Below are 22,224 nucleotides of genomic sequence, written 5' to 3' on the forward strand. Positions count from 1 at the left end.
ATCTACCTAATATTTACAAGCACATATAAATTCATTTGTTCCGTCTCTCTGTACTTCTTTCATACCTATAGATCACCATTCATTCATTTAATGTCCTCCACAAAATATTGGGGGGACACGTTCCTCCTGTCCCTCTCGACAGAGACGCCCGTGATTACAGGCATAGACGGATCCAGGAGAGCTAAGAGCAGAGTTGCAAACCCCGGAGAGTAAAATTATCGGTTTTCGTCTTTAAAACTATCGTGTATGACAATATTATTATTATTATTATTATTATTATTATTATTATTATTAATAATAATAATAATAATAATAATAATAATAATCGTAGATTCGATATGCATATCATAATTGTAGAAACAAGTATAATACTGCTAAGATAACAATACTATATCATAAACTTATCTAGTAATCTTTTCCGAAATCCAAATCGGAGCCACTGTCCTTATCATTTCTTTCCTCGTTATTAACACTACTCTGAACAACAACAAGATTTTCACCCCCTCGTAAAAGTAATTGAATTTAAAGATTGGATGGAAGGTTGCAATTTGCCAATTCTCAAATCGTTATTGATTGATTTAGCGGGAATGAGTATTAAAAAACTTCAGTGTATATGTTTTACAATTATTTAATGCACATCTGCAGTTTATTTGCACATTCCAAAACTGCAAAAAGTGTGACTTCTAAAATTATCATATATTCACCTATTATCACAAGGGTATTATCGAATAAAGCATTAACGCTTAAATTATTGTATTATGGTTGACAAACCTGGCTAAGAATCGTTTCTCCCCCCCCCCCTTCCCAATGGCAAAGGCACCTGTGCTACAAAAGCTCGATGATAGAAAGAAACCGAGAATCTTTCACTGCCCACTTCCCCCATTAAATCCCCCAGAAGTCCGTTTTAGTTCCACCCTTAATTACAGGAAATATACATTTTTTTTTGATACTTGGAATGAATATCAAGCTTTGCTCATAAAAAAAGTAACAATCACTAAAACTTCTTACTGTTATTTGTTTAGCGTGTATTTCAATACCAGGGCCATACAAACGTAATAGCTTTGGTATTGAAATAGCTAGGGCCGGCTCTAGGGAATTTGCCGACCCGTGCAATGGCATAATTTGCCTCACTCCCTTTCTCCAGAGAGATCACATCTTAAAAGCAACGATTTTAAGTATGTTACCCCATCATGAACAAAGAAGGTGAGGGAAAATAGCACTTTCACTCAGAAAGGCCTAAACACTACAAATACAATCTCGTAGTGTATGTTTTTTTTTTTTTTTTTTTTTTTTTTTACTTTAAACAGTAATTTATTATGTTAGTGAAAGATAAAACAATCACACATGGAAGACCGGTCATCCTTTTCATAGAATTCAATATCGAGCTTCAATCTCAATATATCAGTTTGCACTTCCAGTGCAACTAGCTCTTTTATCGTTATTTCTTGATTTTCCTTCTACATCTGTTAAAAAATTTAAAAAAGTAAAAACTTGTGGCACCTTCAATGACGAGGAACTTATTTGTGACAAAGACAAAACTAGTTTTCATTCAAAACTTAGGTAAGTGACTAAATGGAACAGGTGTTCGCTACTGTTCGACAATTGAGTTTTTGCATTTGACAACAATTAAACAATATGCTGGGATTTGACTGTTTGCTTTAGTACTGCCCATGTGACAGTAAACTAATGTGACCTAAACATGATTTATGAATGTAGTATTCAAATAGACGGTCAGCTTAGTAAATTTAACAACCATAATGATGAAGTTGTTTCCAACAAGCAATATTTACCTTAAATAATATAGTTATGACAGATTATTCCGTCCCTCGAAACTTGCTGTTCCGTGCAAACGCACGTATTGCAGATATATGGCAGAACTGGCCCTGCAAAATAACACACTAGCAGTGGTAAACTTGACTTGTTTTAACACCATTATCTTATGCAATGTATGAGGAGATGACCAAGCTTAAATGTCTTCCCCTGGGTTGTCCCCAGAGTTCATCTTATTGACCTAAGGTACTCACGCAACAATTTTTGTAGAGGCAGTTTGGCTACAGGCACATAATTTGAAGTACTCACCAAATACTTCTACAAAGATGGTTATGGAAGTACCGCAGGATTCTGAAACATGGATATTTAGATAGGACACAAACTAGTTTCTAAATGAAGCATTGACCCGACTACGGTAGGTCCCATAGTATTGGAGCTATGGACCTTTAAAGTTCGTTTTTTCATGTCTTTGTCAGCCTATAACTCCGAAAGAAAGCATTTGTGCACCCAGGTTGGTCTATACTTTTCGTCTTATCTTGGTGTCAGGAACGTTGTCGGTGTTGTTTCGAAACACTCTGGACCCCTTTGAACATGTTGAGAGAGGGCCCATCATAAAAGTTTAAGATGAGGCCCTTTGTATTTTCGTGCTAAAGGGTCCCCAATGGTCTTAATCCGGCCTTGTATATTTTCTATGCGGAAAATAGTGATGCTTTAAAAATGTGAATTATTATTTAGTTTCAAGTTTGGGCATCATTTGAGTTTTCAATTTAGCTGAATACTTCAATATTACCATAATTATAAAGCAGAGTGGGAAATCAGAAACCTTTCAAGGGTTTATTATGAAAAATGTGGAAGATTATTTTCCCAACATCCTGGGCTGGCAACGCTGGTCTTTGATTAGCTGACTGTATTGCCAGTACTCGACGTGTTATTGTCCTCCGTTCCGCTACTCCCGTATACGAGGAGTGTGTGACGTGTGTCGTTTTGTACATATACCGTTACTTACGATATGAGGCGGAGGACCCACTATAAAATTCACCGTCCAGGGCCCACCGGCAAATTTCCCGGTTTTCCGCCTTTCCAGTACGGCCCTGAATACTACAAAGCTTTAAAACCTCGATATTAATTTTGAAACACCTTGTATTTTATTACTAATCTTTATGTTAGGCCTACATGCCTTTCTGTGAGAAAGTCCATCTATTATTGACAGAGGTATATTTCCTTTATGCAAAATGGAAGATAGCTGGCATTTGTTGATCCTTATAGTACACTTAATCACGATGATGTTCTAATGTTTGGAAGTTGCAGAGTACAGGAAGCATTGTTTTCATACCCGTTACCGTTATACGTTTACGAGAAAGAAATAATCTTTTGCAAAAAGACAATGTTTCTGTCTTTCAAACAAATTAAAGAAATCAATTCGAAATAATTTATGGAGCAAAGTACAATGAGTTTATTTGCTCAAATGAGTGCGTCCAATTCAAATATTGACACAATGACGTCTTTTCTTCTTCTTTTACTCTCTGACATAATCAGATAAAACAACTGTTTAGAACCATCTTTGATGTTAACAATTAAAACCTGTTACAACATGTTTACGGTAATAAAATTCTAGTTTCTTTTTCTTCTGTACAAGAGAACTGATTCTTTGATGTCAGATAAGTGTTAAGTTTAACCTGTAACTGTTCTGAGGACAAAAATCTAACATATTTCTAAAAGCAATATTAACTATTTGTAAAAAAAAAAAAAAAAAAAAAAAAAAAAAAAAAAAAAAAAAAAAAAAAAAAAAACTCGTAAAATATATTGGAAGGAAAAATATTGATATTATAGATCACAATGAATAATGAAAGATTAACAAACGATCAAAATTATTTGTTAAAAAAAAACACAAAAAAAGTTTATTGCAGAAAGTTTTTGCCGTATGAAAGTAAGAAAAAAATACTTTGGGAATGGCCGTACTGGAACATAAACAACTAGTTCAAGTGTCGTTCCTTATCTGACAGAGATAAGATACACAGTATATCGGAAAAGTAACGGAACTTTTTTCTTTACAGATAACCACTAGCGCCATCTATTAAACCAACATATAATCGGAAAGCTGAATATCTGCTTCACAAAACGAGACCACAATCATGAGAACCGATTAACGTAGTGTTAAGATATAGCAAGAAACGTGAGTGTATCTGGTGTCACCTTGTCACAAAAACACGATGGAGCAAAGAGCCAATATTAAATTTTGTTTCAAGCTAGGTATATTAGCAAAATTTAGTCATAGGGACCACAACACACTTGTTTGTTCTGGGGTATAATATGCTGTTAAAATGGCACTCTAGTGTGAATTAGACGGCACTAGCACGGAGCCCGATTGGGAGCAATCGGTCCAATCGGCTTAAAGCCGGCCCTGGTTGAATAAGTTATCATCGATGACGTCTCAGCTAGCCCAGCCGTTGGAACTGGATACACCATCGTTGAATTGTGCTTTGGTTGTGTTTGTGTAGACTGCTGTTGTCCCAATTTTCAGTAGTGCTTCTTTCAGCAAGTCATAGTCCTTACAAACACTTCTTATTTCTCTATACACCCACATGAATAATCATGATTGCATTGAGAGTTTTTACGTTAACCCTTAACGCACCAAGCCTAAATCGTCAACGTTGTTTACGAAGCTGGGGTCTTCTGGGGACCCCAAGTATTATTTTAATTTCTTAACTTATTTTTTGTACTATTATCATTGATCTAATTATGTAACCTTTAGATCATCACAAAAGGATTGAGGGCATATACAAATATCGAGAATAAACTGGTTCTTATATTTGCTGCAGTATCACCAAATATCACCCTCTGGGGTCCCTAGAGGACCCCGCTTGGTGTGTTAAGGATTAATTAGATATCTATTTATTTCCTTTGATAAACAAAAACAATCTCTGTAGCTTGAAGAAACAAACAGTTTACTAAATTTGTATTAGTAAACTTTCATTCTTCCAATGAAATGCCAAAATTAATTAAAAACTAGTAAACGGGGCCGTTACGGAAGCAACATTAAAATTCTTCCTGAGTCGATAAGTATTGTTCAGTAGTTCTAAATCTGTTGGTGGGGAAATAGAATAACTAAAAACAAGTATTTGTTGCGTAATAAAACACCCGCTGTCTAGAGAAATCAATTAATACAATAAAATGTAATGACAAAAAGGCTATTTTTTTAAAGTACATTTTATTTTCAAAGAAAAAGTATTTTTAGAATTAATGTAACTGCTGATGGAAATGCCAAAAATGGCAAAAGAGTTTCATAAAATAAGCTATATTTAAGGCTATAAGTATTTCGTAGATTAGTATGGCTAAATGCTTCTCCAAAGAGGCTTGATTTAGCCAAAAAGAGGCTAAATTGGCATCACTGATAATGTACAAGAAGCAGAACGCTGCTCTTTTTCTGTCACAACTTATATTTTGCACACGGCACGTAGGAGGATGCCTTTGCAATGTTGCCAATGTAACGCCTTGCGCTCTTCATTTAATTACGATAAAAGAAAACTAGGCAGGATACTCGCGAGCCGGATACTCGTGAGTCTACTGTACATTATAAGTTTCCTTGCTTATGGGTTCATGGTGGTAAGAGAAACGGCAGTTACATACGTTTGGGAAACCTGAAGCGAGATCATACTGAGTTTGTTTTGTTCAATTATCAGGTTACGTGAAATGATAAGAATCACAGAAGAAAACTGGGAAGATTGCCTCGGGTAACTGTAGGAGTCTGAGTACATAATGTCTACTAATCATTTAACTTTCTCCTTTCTTAAAATAGACCACTAATATATATCTTTATTTTCTTTTCAGAACCAGAAAAGGCTCAAATGATTCTACAAGCAATAAGGTTAATAGAAGAAAGAACATGTGTTCAGTTTGTTCCTCGTGAACCATTTCACGAGTCCTTCATTACAATTGATGGAGATAAACCAGGATGTTTTGCCCAATTGGGAAGAGTTGTGGGCAGGAATAGAGTCAATTATAGCAAAGAGTGTTTTGCAAAAGTAGGTTACATTATTCACGAACTTTTACATATATTAGGAACGTATCACGAACAAGCAAGAACGGACAGGGACCATTATGTAAGGATTATGTGGGAAAACGTAGATGAAAGTAAGTGTTTAACATTTCTGGCAATATTGTGTGGACGTCTTTATTTTATGGTTAGCATAGATGCGCATTATTTTCAGTGTATACCAGTTTTGAATATAAATGGATGGTTTCAATTTTTATTATTTTAAAAAAATCTTCATCAGTAATCTCCAACTAGTTGTATGACATACGAGGAGTCTTTTGCGAGAGGAAAACTAACAGTAAGAAATAGATGAAGCAAAGGAGGGAAGGGAAATCGAATAGAACAAATGATGGCAATGTACTAGAATTGGGTGCAAGTTGGACGGCGGATCGTCTGCTAGCACTGCACAGTGTGAAAAAAAAAAAACAAAAAAAAAAAAAAAACAAAAAAAAAAAACTCGATGCAACATTACTACATCAGTGGCTGTGGGATCAGAAAGCTCGAGCTTGTGGGTTTAAGTATTAGTCCAGGAGCATATGTAATCCAATGGGATTTTGAATGAAGAAATATTATGACTAATCGTGATGTATTTGTAACGAAGCATATAATCATGTGCTTACCAGGTGTTTTACCTGAGTCCATTGCAGACAGGCTGTGTGACGTCATACTTTAAAGATGGCTACCATAATAGATACCAATATTTATATTAGTCTGTAACTCGTTTATGGATAATTCTATGCAAATTTTGTAAATAATATTTTTTGTTCGGAATGAAAAAAGTAGAGAGAAGTTCATTATATATTTTTTATATCTGTTACCGTTTCAGAGATATAGTCATAGATTTCTCAGTTGTTTTTATTCATATAAAAAAATCCTTTCGGCCAAGGCTACAGGTGGAGATAGATTCCGTAATTTGTACAAAAGGAAATATGTTATTGCTTTGAGTGCTACTCATGTTAATCAACTCGTTTCATAACTAAGGAGAGTGAGGTTGCCGATTTGAAACGATAATTTCTGACAGTGGGGAATTACAGTACCTCGTTCATTGTTCAACTTAGATGGTACAATGATTTTACCTTGAAACAAAAAACAGTTTGATGAAAGTTACTGAACGGCAACATCATTTAAACATAACCAATTCGACTCACTTTTCCTCAGATAGTACACATGAAATATCACCTCTACCAGAACAAAGAATGCAATAACCTTATTCATATTCAACAGCTGTTTTTGATGGTATGGCAGAATTGCATGCTCTGAATAAACTTCCATACGTCAAAACTTGCTATGACCTTGCAGTTGAATTTAATTGGAAGATAGAACCTTACTTGTTGAAGTAGAACGAAACTCCCTTGGTATTTGATACTTCCCTTGAAGGTTCACTCAAGAACTCTACGAGGAGAAAAGAGCTTGGAAAGGAATGCCTGTTGAATACAAAATTACAGACTCTAGTAGTATCCGAAGATTGCCAGTATGATCTCTCTTGTCTCATTCAAAAACTAAGGATGTACTAACATCATATCTCACAAATAAAGCTAGTTGGCGGAATGAAGAGTCATCAGATGGAAATTATGTTAGAGAACTTCAAAACACTCAAGACGAAGCTGATAACAAAGTTATTCTACATTCATTGTACACCTCACGTCATTTGCCACCTTGCACAAATATTCACCAGATACAGACGTTTTCATCTCTTCACTGTGGTGGTCGCAACATTTTCCAAAAGACACTGTGTCACCGCATTTGGTGCTAATATACGATTTATTGATATCAATCTCGTTTATTCCAATATAGGACCGACTAAAGTTCAGGCATAGTTAGCTCTTCATGCACTTTCGGGTAGTGATATTACCGGCCCCTTCAAGAATAAAGGCAAACTATCTTTTTGGGATGCTTTCCAAACAGCAGAGAAAGAAGTTCTTAGTACTTTAACATTACTTGGATCTCTAGAAGAATTTAAACTAGAACAGGAGCAACAAGTAGAGCACTTTATTTGTCAAGTTTACTTGCCAGGAGAAAATACAAGACATAGGTGATTTGCACTGGTGGTTGTTTTCAGGAAAATATGTGCAAAATGAAAATTTACCTGTAACAAAATCCTCCCTGACACCATAAATTTTAAGAGTACGTTATCAAGTGTTGGAGTGGCGCAATGTTGATAAGTAACTCCCAAACCTCCTAAAACCATCCAGGGGCGGATCCAGGGGGGGCGATCGGGGCGATCGCTCCCCCCAGAAGAGGAAACTTTCTTATTTTATATATATAAATAAAACCCATCACAAAGTTTGAAGCCCTTAAAAGTAGCAGTATGACAACCCACCGCCCCCCCCCAGAAGTCGGTCCTGGATCCGCCCCTGAAACCATCACAGTTCTTCTATGATGAGTTTGATGCCATGTATATCAGAATGATTACTGATACTAGCACATTCTGGTTGTGGGAAAGGACGTTGTGTTGTAAATTGCATGTGTAAAGTAAAATACGGAGTTTACGGTGTACAGAAATGTGTAAATATAGTGGCGATGAAGAGATTTGCAGTAACAGCGATTTTGCAGAAAATCATAAAGAACTCTTCGACTCGAGGATAACCTCTCAATTTTTTCTATATATTTTATGTGTTAATTATAAAATAAAAAAATATGTTGATAGGTTAAAATAATATAGTTGAAACACGTAGAAACTTGCAACCTTCTTAGAATATTACATGTAAAAACAACCAACGGAAAGTAATAAATAACTCAGCAAAGTAATTTTCAGTGTTGCCATTGGTAAATGTGAATTGGTACTAGAATATTCACCCTCCATACCTATGTTCAAAACATCAATAATATGCGTTAAATAATCGAATAATTCTCACAGATAATGTAACATGATATCATAAAAATGCATTATTTTATATTTGTCCTGGAATATCCTTTTTCATTTAGTTTCTGTTTTTTTAAAATTATTATTCTAAGGGTCACGAAATTTAATTTTATGGGTCTGCATAGTTATTGTCACGCTATTGATTCAATTAGCAACCGATTTTAAACTAATTAAAAAAAGTAGCCATGCCTTTTATTACATAGCTTTATTCCCATTTAAAATCATTTCCAATTAAAATACTCCAGTGATGTTAGCTTACAGGTGAAAAGTTACAAACACATACGTAATTACATGTCAAATGACATATTCAGCTTTTACACAGAAATATTGGTCGATAAACAACATGATGCTTCTTAAAATAGAGCATGACTTCATTATCTGTCTTCATTAAAACAAGGCATGACTAATGCCATTCATTAGTTTACAAAGAATGATTGAATCTTGTTCAACTTCTATTGATTTTGCTCACAACCGTTTCAAAATATACAACTATTAGATAAGCTAATGCAGCAATATTGTGATATAACAGGTCCTCTTTTCTTATTTTCCGAGACTAATAACCTATTGTTAATTTGCAGGTGCATGTGAGATCAAAGGACTGTTATATTTAGAAATTTTCTGTTGTTTTTGACAGCTGGCGACAAAACTATTCTTTTCAATGATTGCTCTAGTTCTAACAAGATGCGTGGGTTGGGAAGATAGTACCGTAATAGTACCCACTTTAGAATTAACAACGATCAATTAAAAATTCTTGTAATGATCCGAATTACAGGTGCTAAAAATACTTCAAGGATCGTCATCTACATGAGCTAGAGAATATGATGTAATGAAAATATTATTTTAATGTATACAGATAACGCTTAATAACCCCACCTCGTTCGATACAGTTAAATCAGGTAGTAGGATGCGGTGAAGTCTTAAAATCTGAACTACGATTTTATCCAATAATGGTTGTAACAAAGTTATGACTAAAAGCAGGAAAACTAATTCGCTAAACGAGAAAGTTTACATTTATTTTTACGGAATAGCTATGTATAATAACTACAATAGGTTACGTTTAGCTTTTCAATACAGTAACAGAAATAAATTTTCCTTGCATACTCATAAATAGTCACCCACGTGTTGTTCAAAGACATGAGACAAGTGTATCTTCAATATAAATGTTTGCAAGAGCGACAGTTTATTCAATTATTATTTCATTAGCGTCGTTTTAATACGCGAGCATTATAACATTAATCAGAGATGTGTTTAAATTATCAGTTAATATATGAATAGCGGAAAAGGTAATAACAATATAAAACATTATCATGCTCCAAGGAAATCCATTATGTTGTAATATTATTCATGGCATCGACATTTTTGTACACTGTAAAAAATCGTTGTGTTATTTCAACGACATGCCTATGTGTTAACACGATTGTGTTAAAATATAACACAAACAAGTGGTTAGAACAACTCACTCTCCATTTGGAGTTGTGTGTCAAATGCCGGTAGTTGAAATGACACACAACCTGTGTGTTAAATTAACACAAGTGTAGAATCTTCGGTGTTGTTTTCTGTGTGATTGCCAAATATGTTGGGCATCTAATTATAAAGGCTTATGAACTGAAGCTACAGACAAACACAAAAGAAAGAAATACTTAAATAAACCCAAGTATACGCAAAATTTCAAAATGCAAACCGCGCAATGTGTTTTCAATTATTTTACATAATGTTTCTGAAGAAACCCTAACAGCACAAGATGTGCTAGGCATGTGCCATTTAGGTGTTCTAAATTCATCTCCCACATTTGATGAATTTATTGTTTCTTTTTCTAAGCGATTGTGTAGTAGAAGCAACAAACGCATCAACTTTATTAGATGGCAACTGCGCCGATCATTTGAAAGTGAATATGGAAGAACTATAAAATAAAGTAAATAGACAGTCATCATTTTGTTATAAAATTAGGTCTACATGGCGAGCAGATTTTATCTTATCCCAAACGGTTATCGTCGAATATACGCGGCTTAAAGGAGCACTCTGATTAGCCAAATTCAAAACACCTCAACAATTTATTCCTCTACAAGCGACGGTTTCTTCATCGCTTCTCTGGCCAAGTTGGAAGAGCACGCGGGTAGTAATTGTAGGTTGGTGGTTCGTGCCCCCCCGCCACTGGAGTACATTTTTTTCTTTAAATTGTTTTTTTAAGATTCAGCATAATGTAAACACATAACGCATATAGGCAATTTAACATATTTTGGGGGGAGTAATTTTGTGGTTCATTAACTCTTACGGCATGGCTCAACACCGGTTGTGTGTTAAAGACGTAACACACGCCCTGTGTTAAACACCAACACCGCGGGGTATGTATTGAACTAACACCGCATAGTGGTAGTCACGGTGGAACCACTGCCCTGTGTTAAAATTGAGTTGAATTAACACCACCATTTTTTACTGTGTACTTGTTTGACGTATTTTGCAATGTCCTGCTTCATTACACATTACTTTCCAACTAGTGTTTCGTATTTATTTACTACTTACTGCAATGGGGCACGGTGGCTAAGTGTTACAGTACTTAACCTCTGGTGCGTGAAATCCCTGGTTCAATCCTCGGTCAAGTAAGTTAATGGTGGACAACATCGTGTCCTTGGACTTTCTCGGGTTACTCCTGTTTCCTCTCACATTCTCATTCGACCAATTTTTCCATCATCATTCACTTGTCTTAATCATCGACTTCCTTAGCCTAAAGGGCATAATCGTGGGACGTTAAACTCAAAGATTTACCTACTTACTATATTTATTTATTTATTTACTGTATAATATTGGTCTACGTATTTATGTTCATTGTTCTCATGTCTCTATATGTGCTTTGACAAGTTGTATTTATCTATTTATTACATTGCCGTTGATCTACTTGTTGAGTTCGTAATATGTCATGAATTTACAAGTAATTGGCGACTAATAGCCAAACTTACTGAAATTTATACTTACTAATTTAAACCGAAATGAGAAAAGAAAACGTTGTTGCCATTAACTCCACAGTCTACAAAAATTCTAAGCAGGAATAAACAAAACTAAATGTTATTATTAATCAACTGAATATAATTTGTATCCGATAATACACAAGTAAGAAACTTTCGAAACGAAAATAGATACTATTTTGATCATTCGACAAAATTTCTGATCTAGAACTATGAGTAAAATACTATATAACTTAACCCTTTTAAATTTTTTGGCCTGTATACAGGCCATGGCGTCGACCTTCGGAATTTGCTTTATAAATCTCTAGTAAAGCTTTTCACACCGGGTTTTTTGCATTTATTCACGGAAGCATGGAAGCATGGAAGTATGGAAGCATCAAACAATATATTTTATGGGCATTTAGCAGTCACGTGTTCGATGCCTGGGGCAGTGACGTAACAAACAACGAAGGCGGCTTTTAAAAAAGGGTAAATTTTAGTTTGTTTTTTTTTTAATTCGTGACGCATCCTTATTAATTTTAGAAACATAGTTTGTACCTCGTTGGTTTCATTATAAAGCAGCGTTTCCAAATGTAGCACTCAAATTTCCCTATTATTATGTACTAGAAGCGGGAAAATCTCGCCCAAATCGAGAAAAGGGATTTTTCAGGAGAAAATTTCCCTTTTTTCTAAATTTCTCCCCTAACGGACATATAGACCTATTAGAAGTGATACCGTTGGAAACCTAGTCTTATTTGAACAAAGCGAGATACAAATCATGATCCTAGAGTAAGTAGAAATGTGCCAGAAAATTTTCCAATTTTGAATTCTTGCTTTATTTACACATTTTTAGTCAATTAGTTTAGTAAAGTATCTACAGGATTATCAATATTTATCCTAAAATCATGAATCGTACCTCGTTCTCTTCGGCATGAATCGGCCTTTCGAACGGTATAAATTGTATATCCGTATCGTGCACTGAGGGGAGAAAATTACTCCACAAGGACAATTTTTGTAAAAAAAAAAACTTTTTTTCTCAAATTTGGGAATTTTCTCCCCTCAGATGCACGATACGGATATGCAAGTTATACCGTTCGAAAGGTCGATTCATGCCAAAGGAAACAAGGTATGATTCATGTTCCTACGACAATTAGGGATGTGTCAGAAAATTTTTATCTAGAATTCGTTTTTTTTTTCATACTATAGGGGAACAGACAGGGATATGCAAGTTATACCGTTCGAAAGGCTGATTCATGCCAAACAAGACGAGGTACGATTCATGTTCCTACAATGATTAGTCTTTATGCTGAAGCGGATTGGATAGAAATTGACTAAAAATGGTGAGGGAAGATTGGTAAATCGGCTATAGCGTCAAGACTATTTTTCCCCGTACATTCTTCGTTCCTAATTATTTTCATAATGAAGCAGTACCATTTCTTTGTACCATTCGCATGTGCCTGTCATATACCTGAGCGGAGAAATTCGCGATAAAAGAGGATTTTTTTCAAAAAATCCCTTTTTCCCACTTTGGGCGGGAATTTCTTGTATTTGGTACGTAATAGGGAAATTTGACTGATGCAGTTGGAAATTCTGCTTCATTCAAAAAAAGAAAAAAACCGGGGTACGAACCATGATCCTAGCGTCAATAGTATTAGTACTGTAGCTGCTTCACTTAAAGCCTAAAAATTACCTTAAAAAAACCCAAAATTTAGAAGAGTTAATCAGGAGAGACGGAACAAATCAAAATCCGATTCAGCTTTATATACCCAGTTTATCATTTTATGGGTTTTGGGAAAAATCGTCAAACAGAAATGAATTGCTAAGTACAGGTCATTGAGAGTGGAGACCTTGTTTGTAGAAGTCTGCAGATTGTCCATAACTTGACTTCATGGTTAGGAAGATGAAAATCTGACGGTACAATGTCAGGAGAGTAGGAGGGATTGGGGGAATTTTATAACCGCTTCTGTCTCGGCAACATGCGAGTTGTGAATTGGAGCGTTGTTTTGAAAGATACGATCAAAGATACATCTTTGATCAGCATTCCACGTCTCTTGGTTTTGATGGAATTCTATGATTTCTGCAGCAGTAAAATATGGTATGTCCCTCTAAACGTGATACTCTTCGTCAGTAAATCCATCATCACTACTTCATACTGATCACAAAACTGTCAACATGATTTTGCCCGAGTAGGATTGGGCACAAGCGTTTTCTTGAAGTTGGTAAGTATGTGGGTTTCCATTGTTTTGACTGGCCTTAGTCTGTGGGTCACAGTAATGAACTCAAATTTCATCCTGAGTTATTAGCCTGTCAATGAAACCCTCCTGCTGTTCTTGGTACAGGATCAAAAGTTCTTTGGAGCAAGTGCTTCGTATCTGCGTTTGGAGAAGCTGGATAACCCATGGAGGATACACTTTATGCATGTTCAAATGTTCATTGGTTATTTTTTCCACAGGCCACACACTTATCTTAACATCCTCAGCTAGTTGGCGAATGATTATCCTCCAAGACGGTGACTTCCACTTGCCTAATGGTTACTTCATAAATGGTGAGCTGAGGTTGCTCTGGAATGTGGGCCGTTTCTATGGAAATCCGAGCATACTAGAACTGATGATGACAGTGTTTCATACGATGATAATAGTGTTTCTCTTCATAAGATTCTTTCACCTCTCAGTTTAGCCTGCTTTGTTTCTCTGCCAGATTAGTGCATTTCTGATAGAATATGGTTTGTTTCTATGTATATTTGTGTCCCCTAGTTTTTCTTCTGCTGAAATTTAATAATATCCCTAATTTGAACCCAAGTATCCTCAACATTAATGAAACCCGCACCTTATAAAATTCAGAATCTATTCGAAATTTCAATCTGATATTCCTCTCTCACCTGATCCTCTTCTAATTTCTTTAAATTAAATCTCTCCATCATAAGATGCTGATTATTTTGTTTTTTAACGATATACTCTCTCTTATAATAGCTGCTTCCAGATAGTGATCAGTATCACAATTAGCTGCTCTAAACGATTGAGTATCAATTATACTAGATTATATTCTTCTATTTTCTAAAATGTGATCAATTTGATCATATATTTCTTATCTGGTGAGGTCAAATTATATTTATGAATGTCACGATGGGGAAATTGTATACTGTTGACGATAATGGTTTTGGATGTTGCAAAATTCTCAACTCGAATCGTCTCTCATTACTTTCCTCATGAAATCTTTCGTTTCCTATAATTGATTAGAAAATATTTTCTTGTCGCATGTTTTTCACTAAAGCCCCTTGACAGAATTTTCCTAAGGTATATCGAGAGTTGGTCAAATATATGTTCCACTTCATCGTAAAATCTTTTCTTTATATCACCATCTTTATATCTGTAGAGTCATGTAGATTTAGGACAATAATACCGCACTACTGACCCTTAAGAGTAATGAAAGAGTCCATCGGATGGATAAATGATGTCCATCGTTAACAAATTGAACGTGTTTAATTGGTGACATTCGTTAGTGAACTGGAAATCCTGTTACTAGTTGGCGACTTTTATTTTCTTCCCCATGAAAACACGTAAACTTTACGGTCTGAACCTCTCCATTTACTTCTCATCTAGTTTCCTGAACTTCTACCAGATCCATCTTATATTTCTCTAAATCACTTGTTATAAATATTAAAGCGCCTTCTCGATAAATCTTCTTATATCCATGTTTAAATTTCATATCCATTTTACTTTCCTGAGTTCATGCCAACTTCTCAGTCCTGAACTAAGCCTTTTGTGAACGTTTCTGAACAAGTGCTATTTAGAAGGTGAAGTTGATAGCCTCACGCTAAACTCCAGAAGCTGGAGAACCACTCTTCATGGACTTCCCGCAACTGCTTATTCAAAACATTCGCAACTAATCTCCACATCTAGATGCTTTCTATTTGGTCCTTAACCTAAGAACGTGCCATGCTGTGATGAAAGGAACCCACGTTACATTGTTTTAATAATCTACTGTAGGCATCATATTTTGAGAGTAACACAGATTATATGCTTACTAATATAATAACCAATACGTTTATATTGGCATATTGATAAAAATAAATTGAAAAAATTTCCCTATAACATAATATTTATTTATAACATTGGGTGAAAACTGTCAAGTTTACTTATAGATATTGTGTGACGTATAAAATATTATTGACGTAAGCTTCTTGGTTTTCTGTCAATTAAATAATCCGTAATTAGATAATATTGTAGTGAATTGGCAAAATTAGCTCTCTAACGTCACCACTTGGGAGGGTTTTGTTTTTCGTGCTTTAAAAGTATTAGTTGTTAGTCTATGGAATAAACATTTTTGTTATATCTCCCAGAAATACCATGATATCTAATGCAACCATTATATTTACTATATCAGTGTTCAGGATTTTACAGTGAATGGTCAAACCTCAGCGTGGCGAAATTTTGTAAACTTACCTTATGTTTGTATAAAACATCTTTCAAAATTGCAACATTAATTTTTGCATGTGTATTTCAGAAGCAAAAGTGAACTTCAAGAGTTTTAACCCTGAAGATTTAACAACATTTGGTCTACCTTATGATTATGGAAGTGTAATGCATTATCCACCTGGAGCATTCAGTGTAGGCGGATCGCCAACGATAGTAGCGTTGGTAAGTCAAAAGGTTAAGAGATTTTAACTATTTTCTTTAAAAAATCAAATTCTAATCTGTACATTCGAATTTTTAATGATTTTTTGTATACTTCTATCTTCCGGACTTTCTTCAAATATTGTTGTGTATACTTATCTATAAAGAAAATATTTATTTTTCGAATGCAACCCAGAACCCACATGTTACTAAATACTTTTTTTTTTTTTCACAACAGGATACAAACGCAAACTCAAAACTATTCTCGAATGTTTTTATTGAATAATACTAATGCCATCACAAAATGGAATACTTTTAATTAATGGGTCTAATGAATGAATATCCTTTATCTTATACTAAGAAAGGATTTTAACCGCAGAAAGTATAGCTAGATAGGCTTATAGTGAACATACTAAACTGTGATTACATTTCTTCAAACATTTCTATAGATGTTTTTCTTCTATTACGGTTTTCAATGTAACAAACCAAGAGAGCTTTCCGTAAGCTCGTAAGTAATTTTAGACTATAAGAGATACTGGAGATAGAAAATAAGTAACTGATGCATGAGTGCGGCAAAACTCGTAAGTTTTTTGAACCAGTATTATGAATGACAACTATTTGGTGCTAATTTATAAATATTGATAGTAGTTTTTAGCTATATACGAGTCACTACTGTTTTGAATGTCTCCAGTAATAGATGTTAGTTTCATCTAACATCTAATGAGCTGCTCATACTTTATAACAATTATTAACGTCAGTTTCCTCGTGGTCTAATCTGTGCGTTCGTAATGTTTAGGTACAAACTTTACGTGAAAAATTTGAGAATTATAACTTATTATCGGAAAATTTAAACCTACTTTAACTAAGTCGTGATTTTAACTAGAAATGAGATATTAAGATTAATTACATTAATTGATAAAGACATAGGATTAATTATGGTAGAGAGACAATAAATACACCAGGAGTTGTATTGGTACTAGATTCCGGTATGAAGTTCACTATTTATGGTCGATTTGCAGTTTTCGTATACTTATCTAATAGTCACACTACAACTAAGTACAATTATGCTTACCAAAACGATATATTGCAAAGGTATCTAAGTATAGAAAAGTCTTGTGTGAACAAGAACATTAGGACGAGCATCTACCCAATAAATAAACGACCAACTAGACAATACTTGGAAAAATTATTAAGAAAAACAGGTATATGTTCCATTATAGAAGATTGAGATTTCAATTGCAGTTACACTGTTAACGTGTCCACGAAAAGGTTCTTCATTTCAAGTGAGAATGTAGTGAATTGCATTATTTTTGTCCCATCCACCTTCATCACCTTCTTCGAGTCCAGTATCAGTATTGCCAGCTATGCTCTGCCCAGTACTGCATCCCCATACCATAAGTTTACTATAAATTACTGGCAATACTTGTAATATTACTCTTGTTTCTACAATTATCACCCACATAACGAATATACGATAATTTTAACGACGAAAATCGATAATTTTATTCTCTGAGGTTGGCAACTTTGATGGATAATTAATACATTGAGTTTCAATAAATTGTTACAAATTGTGTTGCAATACGTAAGGAAAATGTAGTAGAGTAAAAATTGTAATTGTGCAAATTCAAGATCATGAAAAGCAGTTTGTCAAAGTCAGGTAAAGAAATGTATAGTCACAAAATCGTGAAGGAGTTCCAACGGGAAGAAGAGTCCAGTTACCCAGGTGGTCAGGGCATAAAATTTGGAAAAAGTGAAAAGTAAATGAAATGAAGACGTGTAAAGTAATTGTAGATGAATGTAGATGTTTTCATGAGTATTTGTAAAAGTGTATAAAAAGTGTTCGATGAGAAATGTTCACTTTATAACTTCCTCTTCGGTATCTTACTTTAAGAAATGTTAACACTACCACATGCACCGCGGAACCAAGACATTTACTCCACAGCACGGCTACATCATTTCCACTAACAATATCATACAAAAACCTATTTCATCTTCTTCTATAATATTAGAACATGTAATATTCATAGTAAAACTTATCACCATTATAGCCGAAAGGGCGGAGTGACTGTCCTGCTAAAACCTGCAAAAAAGAAAACAACTCGAAATATTTTAGAAAGATTGATCTTAAATCGCCTTGTACCTGTGATTGGCCTTTTGCTTTTACCTCATCAAACCGGATTTCAGCCCAGTAAAAGTTCTACTTTACAACTGCTAAATCTCTCGCGGTTTATAGCTTGCAAGGTAATAGAAGTGGTATTTGTTAACCAACCAGCAGCATACGAACTGTCAATCATAAGGTATTATTAGTTAAGGTATATAAGCTGACCAAGTATTTTAGCATAACCAATCTCATTGCTACTTTTATACAGAACCGCAGATTCTTCATTGACTTCCAAGGACATCGCAGTCGGTTAGGATTATGAACGGCATTCCCCAAAGAAATGGGCTTTCATATACAAACGGCCAACCTGTAGCCAGCAACGTCAGAAGTTTATTGTACACTGATGATCAAGCTCTGACCACACAGAGCACAGATTTTGAAACAATGGAGAGCACCTTCACTAATCTCATCACAATCATCCACACATCACTGTACTTGTACAGTACAATCCGCTTAAATCAAATCTGTCGGAGACACAAATATGTTCCTTTCATTTGAGAAATTAGGAATGAACTAGCAGGTTAAAAGTATTGTGGTCAGCGGTCGAACTAAAATACTGTAATACTACAAAATATCTAGGAGGGACCCTCAACAGATCTCTCACGTTCAAGAAACACTGTATGTACTCCAATTGGACAGTTTCCACCAGGAACAGTCTTCTTAGAAAACTTGTTGGATCACAGTGTTGTATTCAACCTCAATTATCCAAACTTCTGCAATGGCATTGTGCTATTCTGCTGCAGAATATGCCAGTCTTGTTTGGTGTAATACAACTCATGTTAAACAGATGGATGTAACTTTCAACGTTACCTGCAGAATCATTAAGGCTATTTAAAGTCCATTCCAGTCGAATCGTTTCACCATTTCGCATAAATAGCACCACATTCTGTTCAAAGAGAAATATCAGTGAAGAATGAAAGGAAGAAAGCGGAGCTTAAAATAACTCACCTATAACTTGGGTATGAACCTCTCACACAAAGACTGGAGTCAAATAAGAGGTTCCTAAAAATATCAGAGGAACTAAATGGAAAAGCCAGGTTATAATTGTGGAAAGATAATGATTTCTGAAACTTTACCGCCCGGGTATGAGAAAGGCTGGCTAACATGGAAGTCTTTCAATAAGTTGTGATTGATAGTGGGCAGATTCAGCGTTAATCTGGTAAGATTAGGCTATACTAAAGAGTATAATATCAAGTGCGATTCTAGAGAAGACCAGATTGTTAACCATATATGCTCCAGTATCAACTGTGTCCACCAACCTACATGGAAGGTGATCTACACTAGGTCTCGGAGAATGCACTGATTGTGACCGACTTTTGGTCAAATGTTATATAACATTTGTAACTGTATAAATTTTTGTGTTTTTGTCATACGATGATAATAATAATCATTATCTAAATTCTACTTGGTAACTGTACAGGTCACAAAACCAGTGAAGCTTGAGTACTAGTCATATGATCCCAAACAGTGTATAGAAAACAAGAAATTGGAGAGCTCGGGTACATTGTGGATTAAGGTTAGGATATAACGCGCACAAGAAGTGAATTATTATCATTTCATTGATTAGAAATTCAGTTGTACATGGGCATTACACATGTTATACAGAAACTCAGGAACACACAAAAATGGGAAAATCAAGTTAACATCACTATTGGATTAAAAAGCAGTTTATTTAAGAGAAATATAATAGACTTGAATGAGTATTGACAAGTGCATGCGTTTTTTCTAGCTGTACGTAACGACTGTACTTAGATATTGTAAATGTTTCAATAATAGCAATTTTGTAAAATCATTTTTAGTTCGTAGAAGCGGGAAAGTAGCTATTGGAAAGCGTCTGCTTGAAGGATATATTAGTGATTTCCATCCATATATTAAGGTTTCAGATTCCAAGCATTGAGCTAGGCTAATGTTTGATGAAAACGTAATTAGAAATTTAACATGTAAAATCAACTTCAATGCAAGAGAATCAGTTCATAGTTTCCGTGAGTATTCTTGAGAAAACAGTTCCGGGTATGTTACATCCTGTAAATAACACTTTGAGCTCAATTTCAATATCTTCCATGGATTTGAAGGAGATTTTCTCAGATAAATCTTGCAGTAACTTAATTTAGGTACAATAACTTCTGCTTGTATGGACAACCTCTGCAACCTCTGTGTGTTGTTCATCAAGACACTAGGACTATATCTCAAACATTTTAAGCATATCAAATACGTTGACTCACGGCTGTTTCAAGGTATTATTTTCTGGAGGTAATACCAAAAGAGAGAATAGCGATAAAAAGACGACAAATGCATATCTGAGCATCAAAACTGTAGAAGTACTGTAATAACAAATATATGCTTAGTACGGCACCGTTTCCTTGAGAAAGAAAAGTTGCTGGACCAAGTATGTGAACTTGTTAGAAGACATATGCATTTTAAGGTTTTAATCACAGTTAAATTCTTCGCAAATTTCTCAAATTCAGTTTCATGAGATTGGATGATTCCATATAAAAGAATTCAATTAGCACTCTTGTGCTAGAAGCTACGTTGGCCTCTTATATTTACGAAAAGTCAGATCAGCTGAAAGGTAATACATCCCCAAACCAGAGAATTCTGAGAGTTCAGTTTATAGAGTAAACTATCAAAATTTAAGGTCTTTGTCTCTCATTAATTGGTTGATGTATTGACTAATTTGAGATTAACGTCCCTTTTTAGTACACAGTCTTATGAAGCGACAGAATTTGTTTAATGGAAATAGCTATTATCTGCGACACGTAGATGATTGTTCAATATATTTATTCAAAACTTTACGAGTTAATATCTCGGATTCAAAGGAATTTGGCATCGTAACTAGGTATAGTACTAAACAACAATATGCATATTTACTTTTAAAGATTGAATATTACTTTTCTGTTTATGTTATACTACCCTTTTTAATTATTACACGTTTTGTTCTTTTCACAGAAACCATTCGTTAAAATGGGTCAGAGAGATGGTCCCACGGAACAAGATTTGCTGAAAATTAACATTGCATATAATTGCACAGAATTTTTCTAAGTGAGAAAAGAAAACAGGACATTTTTTGTAATAAAAACAGCGTAGAATCCATTGTGAATAGAGAGAATCTAGAAAGAAAGAGTGAATGTGTCTCTCGTACGAACTAAAAACCACACTCTGTTCGTGCTCATTTCGATTTGAGTGCTAGACCTACTATTAGTTATATTATATGCAATTTTTAGGTGGACAAAATTATTATTATAGTTAAGTAACTGAAACGTGAATTTTCAGTGCCATAAACTGTATTTAAGATAATGCTTTATATGTTTAGTAGATATAACTTTTTTTTTTAAAAAAAAAAAAGAGCTTGTTATGGCAATCGCAAATAGAAAATTGATGATGGATAAACTATTCATTAATGTTACAATTTTCTTTATATGTATATTTATTTAGTACAAAATATATACAAAAAATCTTAATAAATTCAAAGAATGTAATTCCACAATTTAAAAAAATGCCTAAAATAGTAAATAAATCTAAATCTGTTTTATTCCATCTTCAAATTAACTCCGAAACACTATTACCGAATAAATTACCTTGTGATTTGACTAAGTTATGTACTTTTAAGTGAAATTTGCATTTAGATTGTAACAATGAAATTACACAAACATTATATTAAAACAATATTTACAAAGATAATGTATAATGTAAATAATACATTATTGAGATATTTAATTCAAATGTAGTTTATGTTTTCACATCCAGTGTATGATAATTATAATAATATATAGAATATACTGGCTTCTCTTATCAAGCAAATCGCCAAACTTAAAAGTTTTTTTTAAATCTTAATTTTAAGAAACCAA

The 22,224-nt window shown here is 34.4% G+C and overlaps 1 protein-coding gene across 1 annotated transcript in view; it reads left to right on the forward strand.

Moving 5' to 3' along the window:
* The window catches only part of LOC145694535 (zinc metalloproteinase nas-4-like), a 132,516-nt gene extending 110,589 nt beyond the window's left edge, over nt 1-21,927 (forward strand). Inside the window, exons 3-5 of the mRNA XM_081770850.1 lie at nt 5,599-5,901; nt 16,109-16,242; nt 21,326-21,927. Coding sequence (XP_081626976.1) covers nt 5,599-5,901; nt 16,109-16,242; nt 21,326-21,418 — 530 coding nt within the window. The 3' untranslated portion in view covers nt 21,419-21,927. The remainder of the gene's footprint in view (nt 1-5,598; nt 5,902-16,108; nt 16,243-21,325) is intronic.
* The last annotated feature ends 297 nt before the right edge of the window (nt 21,928-22,224 follow it).

Source organism: Thermobia domestica, chromosome 9 (genome assembly GCF_964235325.1).
Source record: "Thermobia domestica chromosome 9, izTheDome1.hap1.1, whole genome shotgun sequence".
In the NCBI taxonomy this organism is placed as follows: domain Eukaryota; kingdom Metazoa; phylum Arthropoda; class Insecta; order Zygentoma; family Lepismatidae; genus Thermobia; species Thermobia domestica.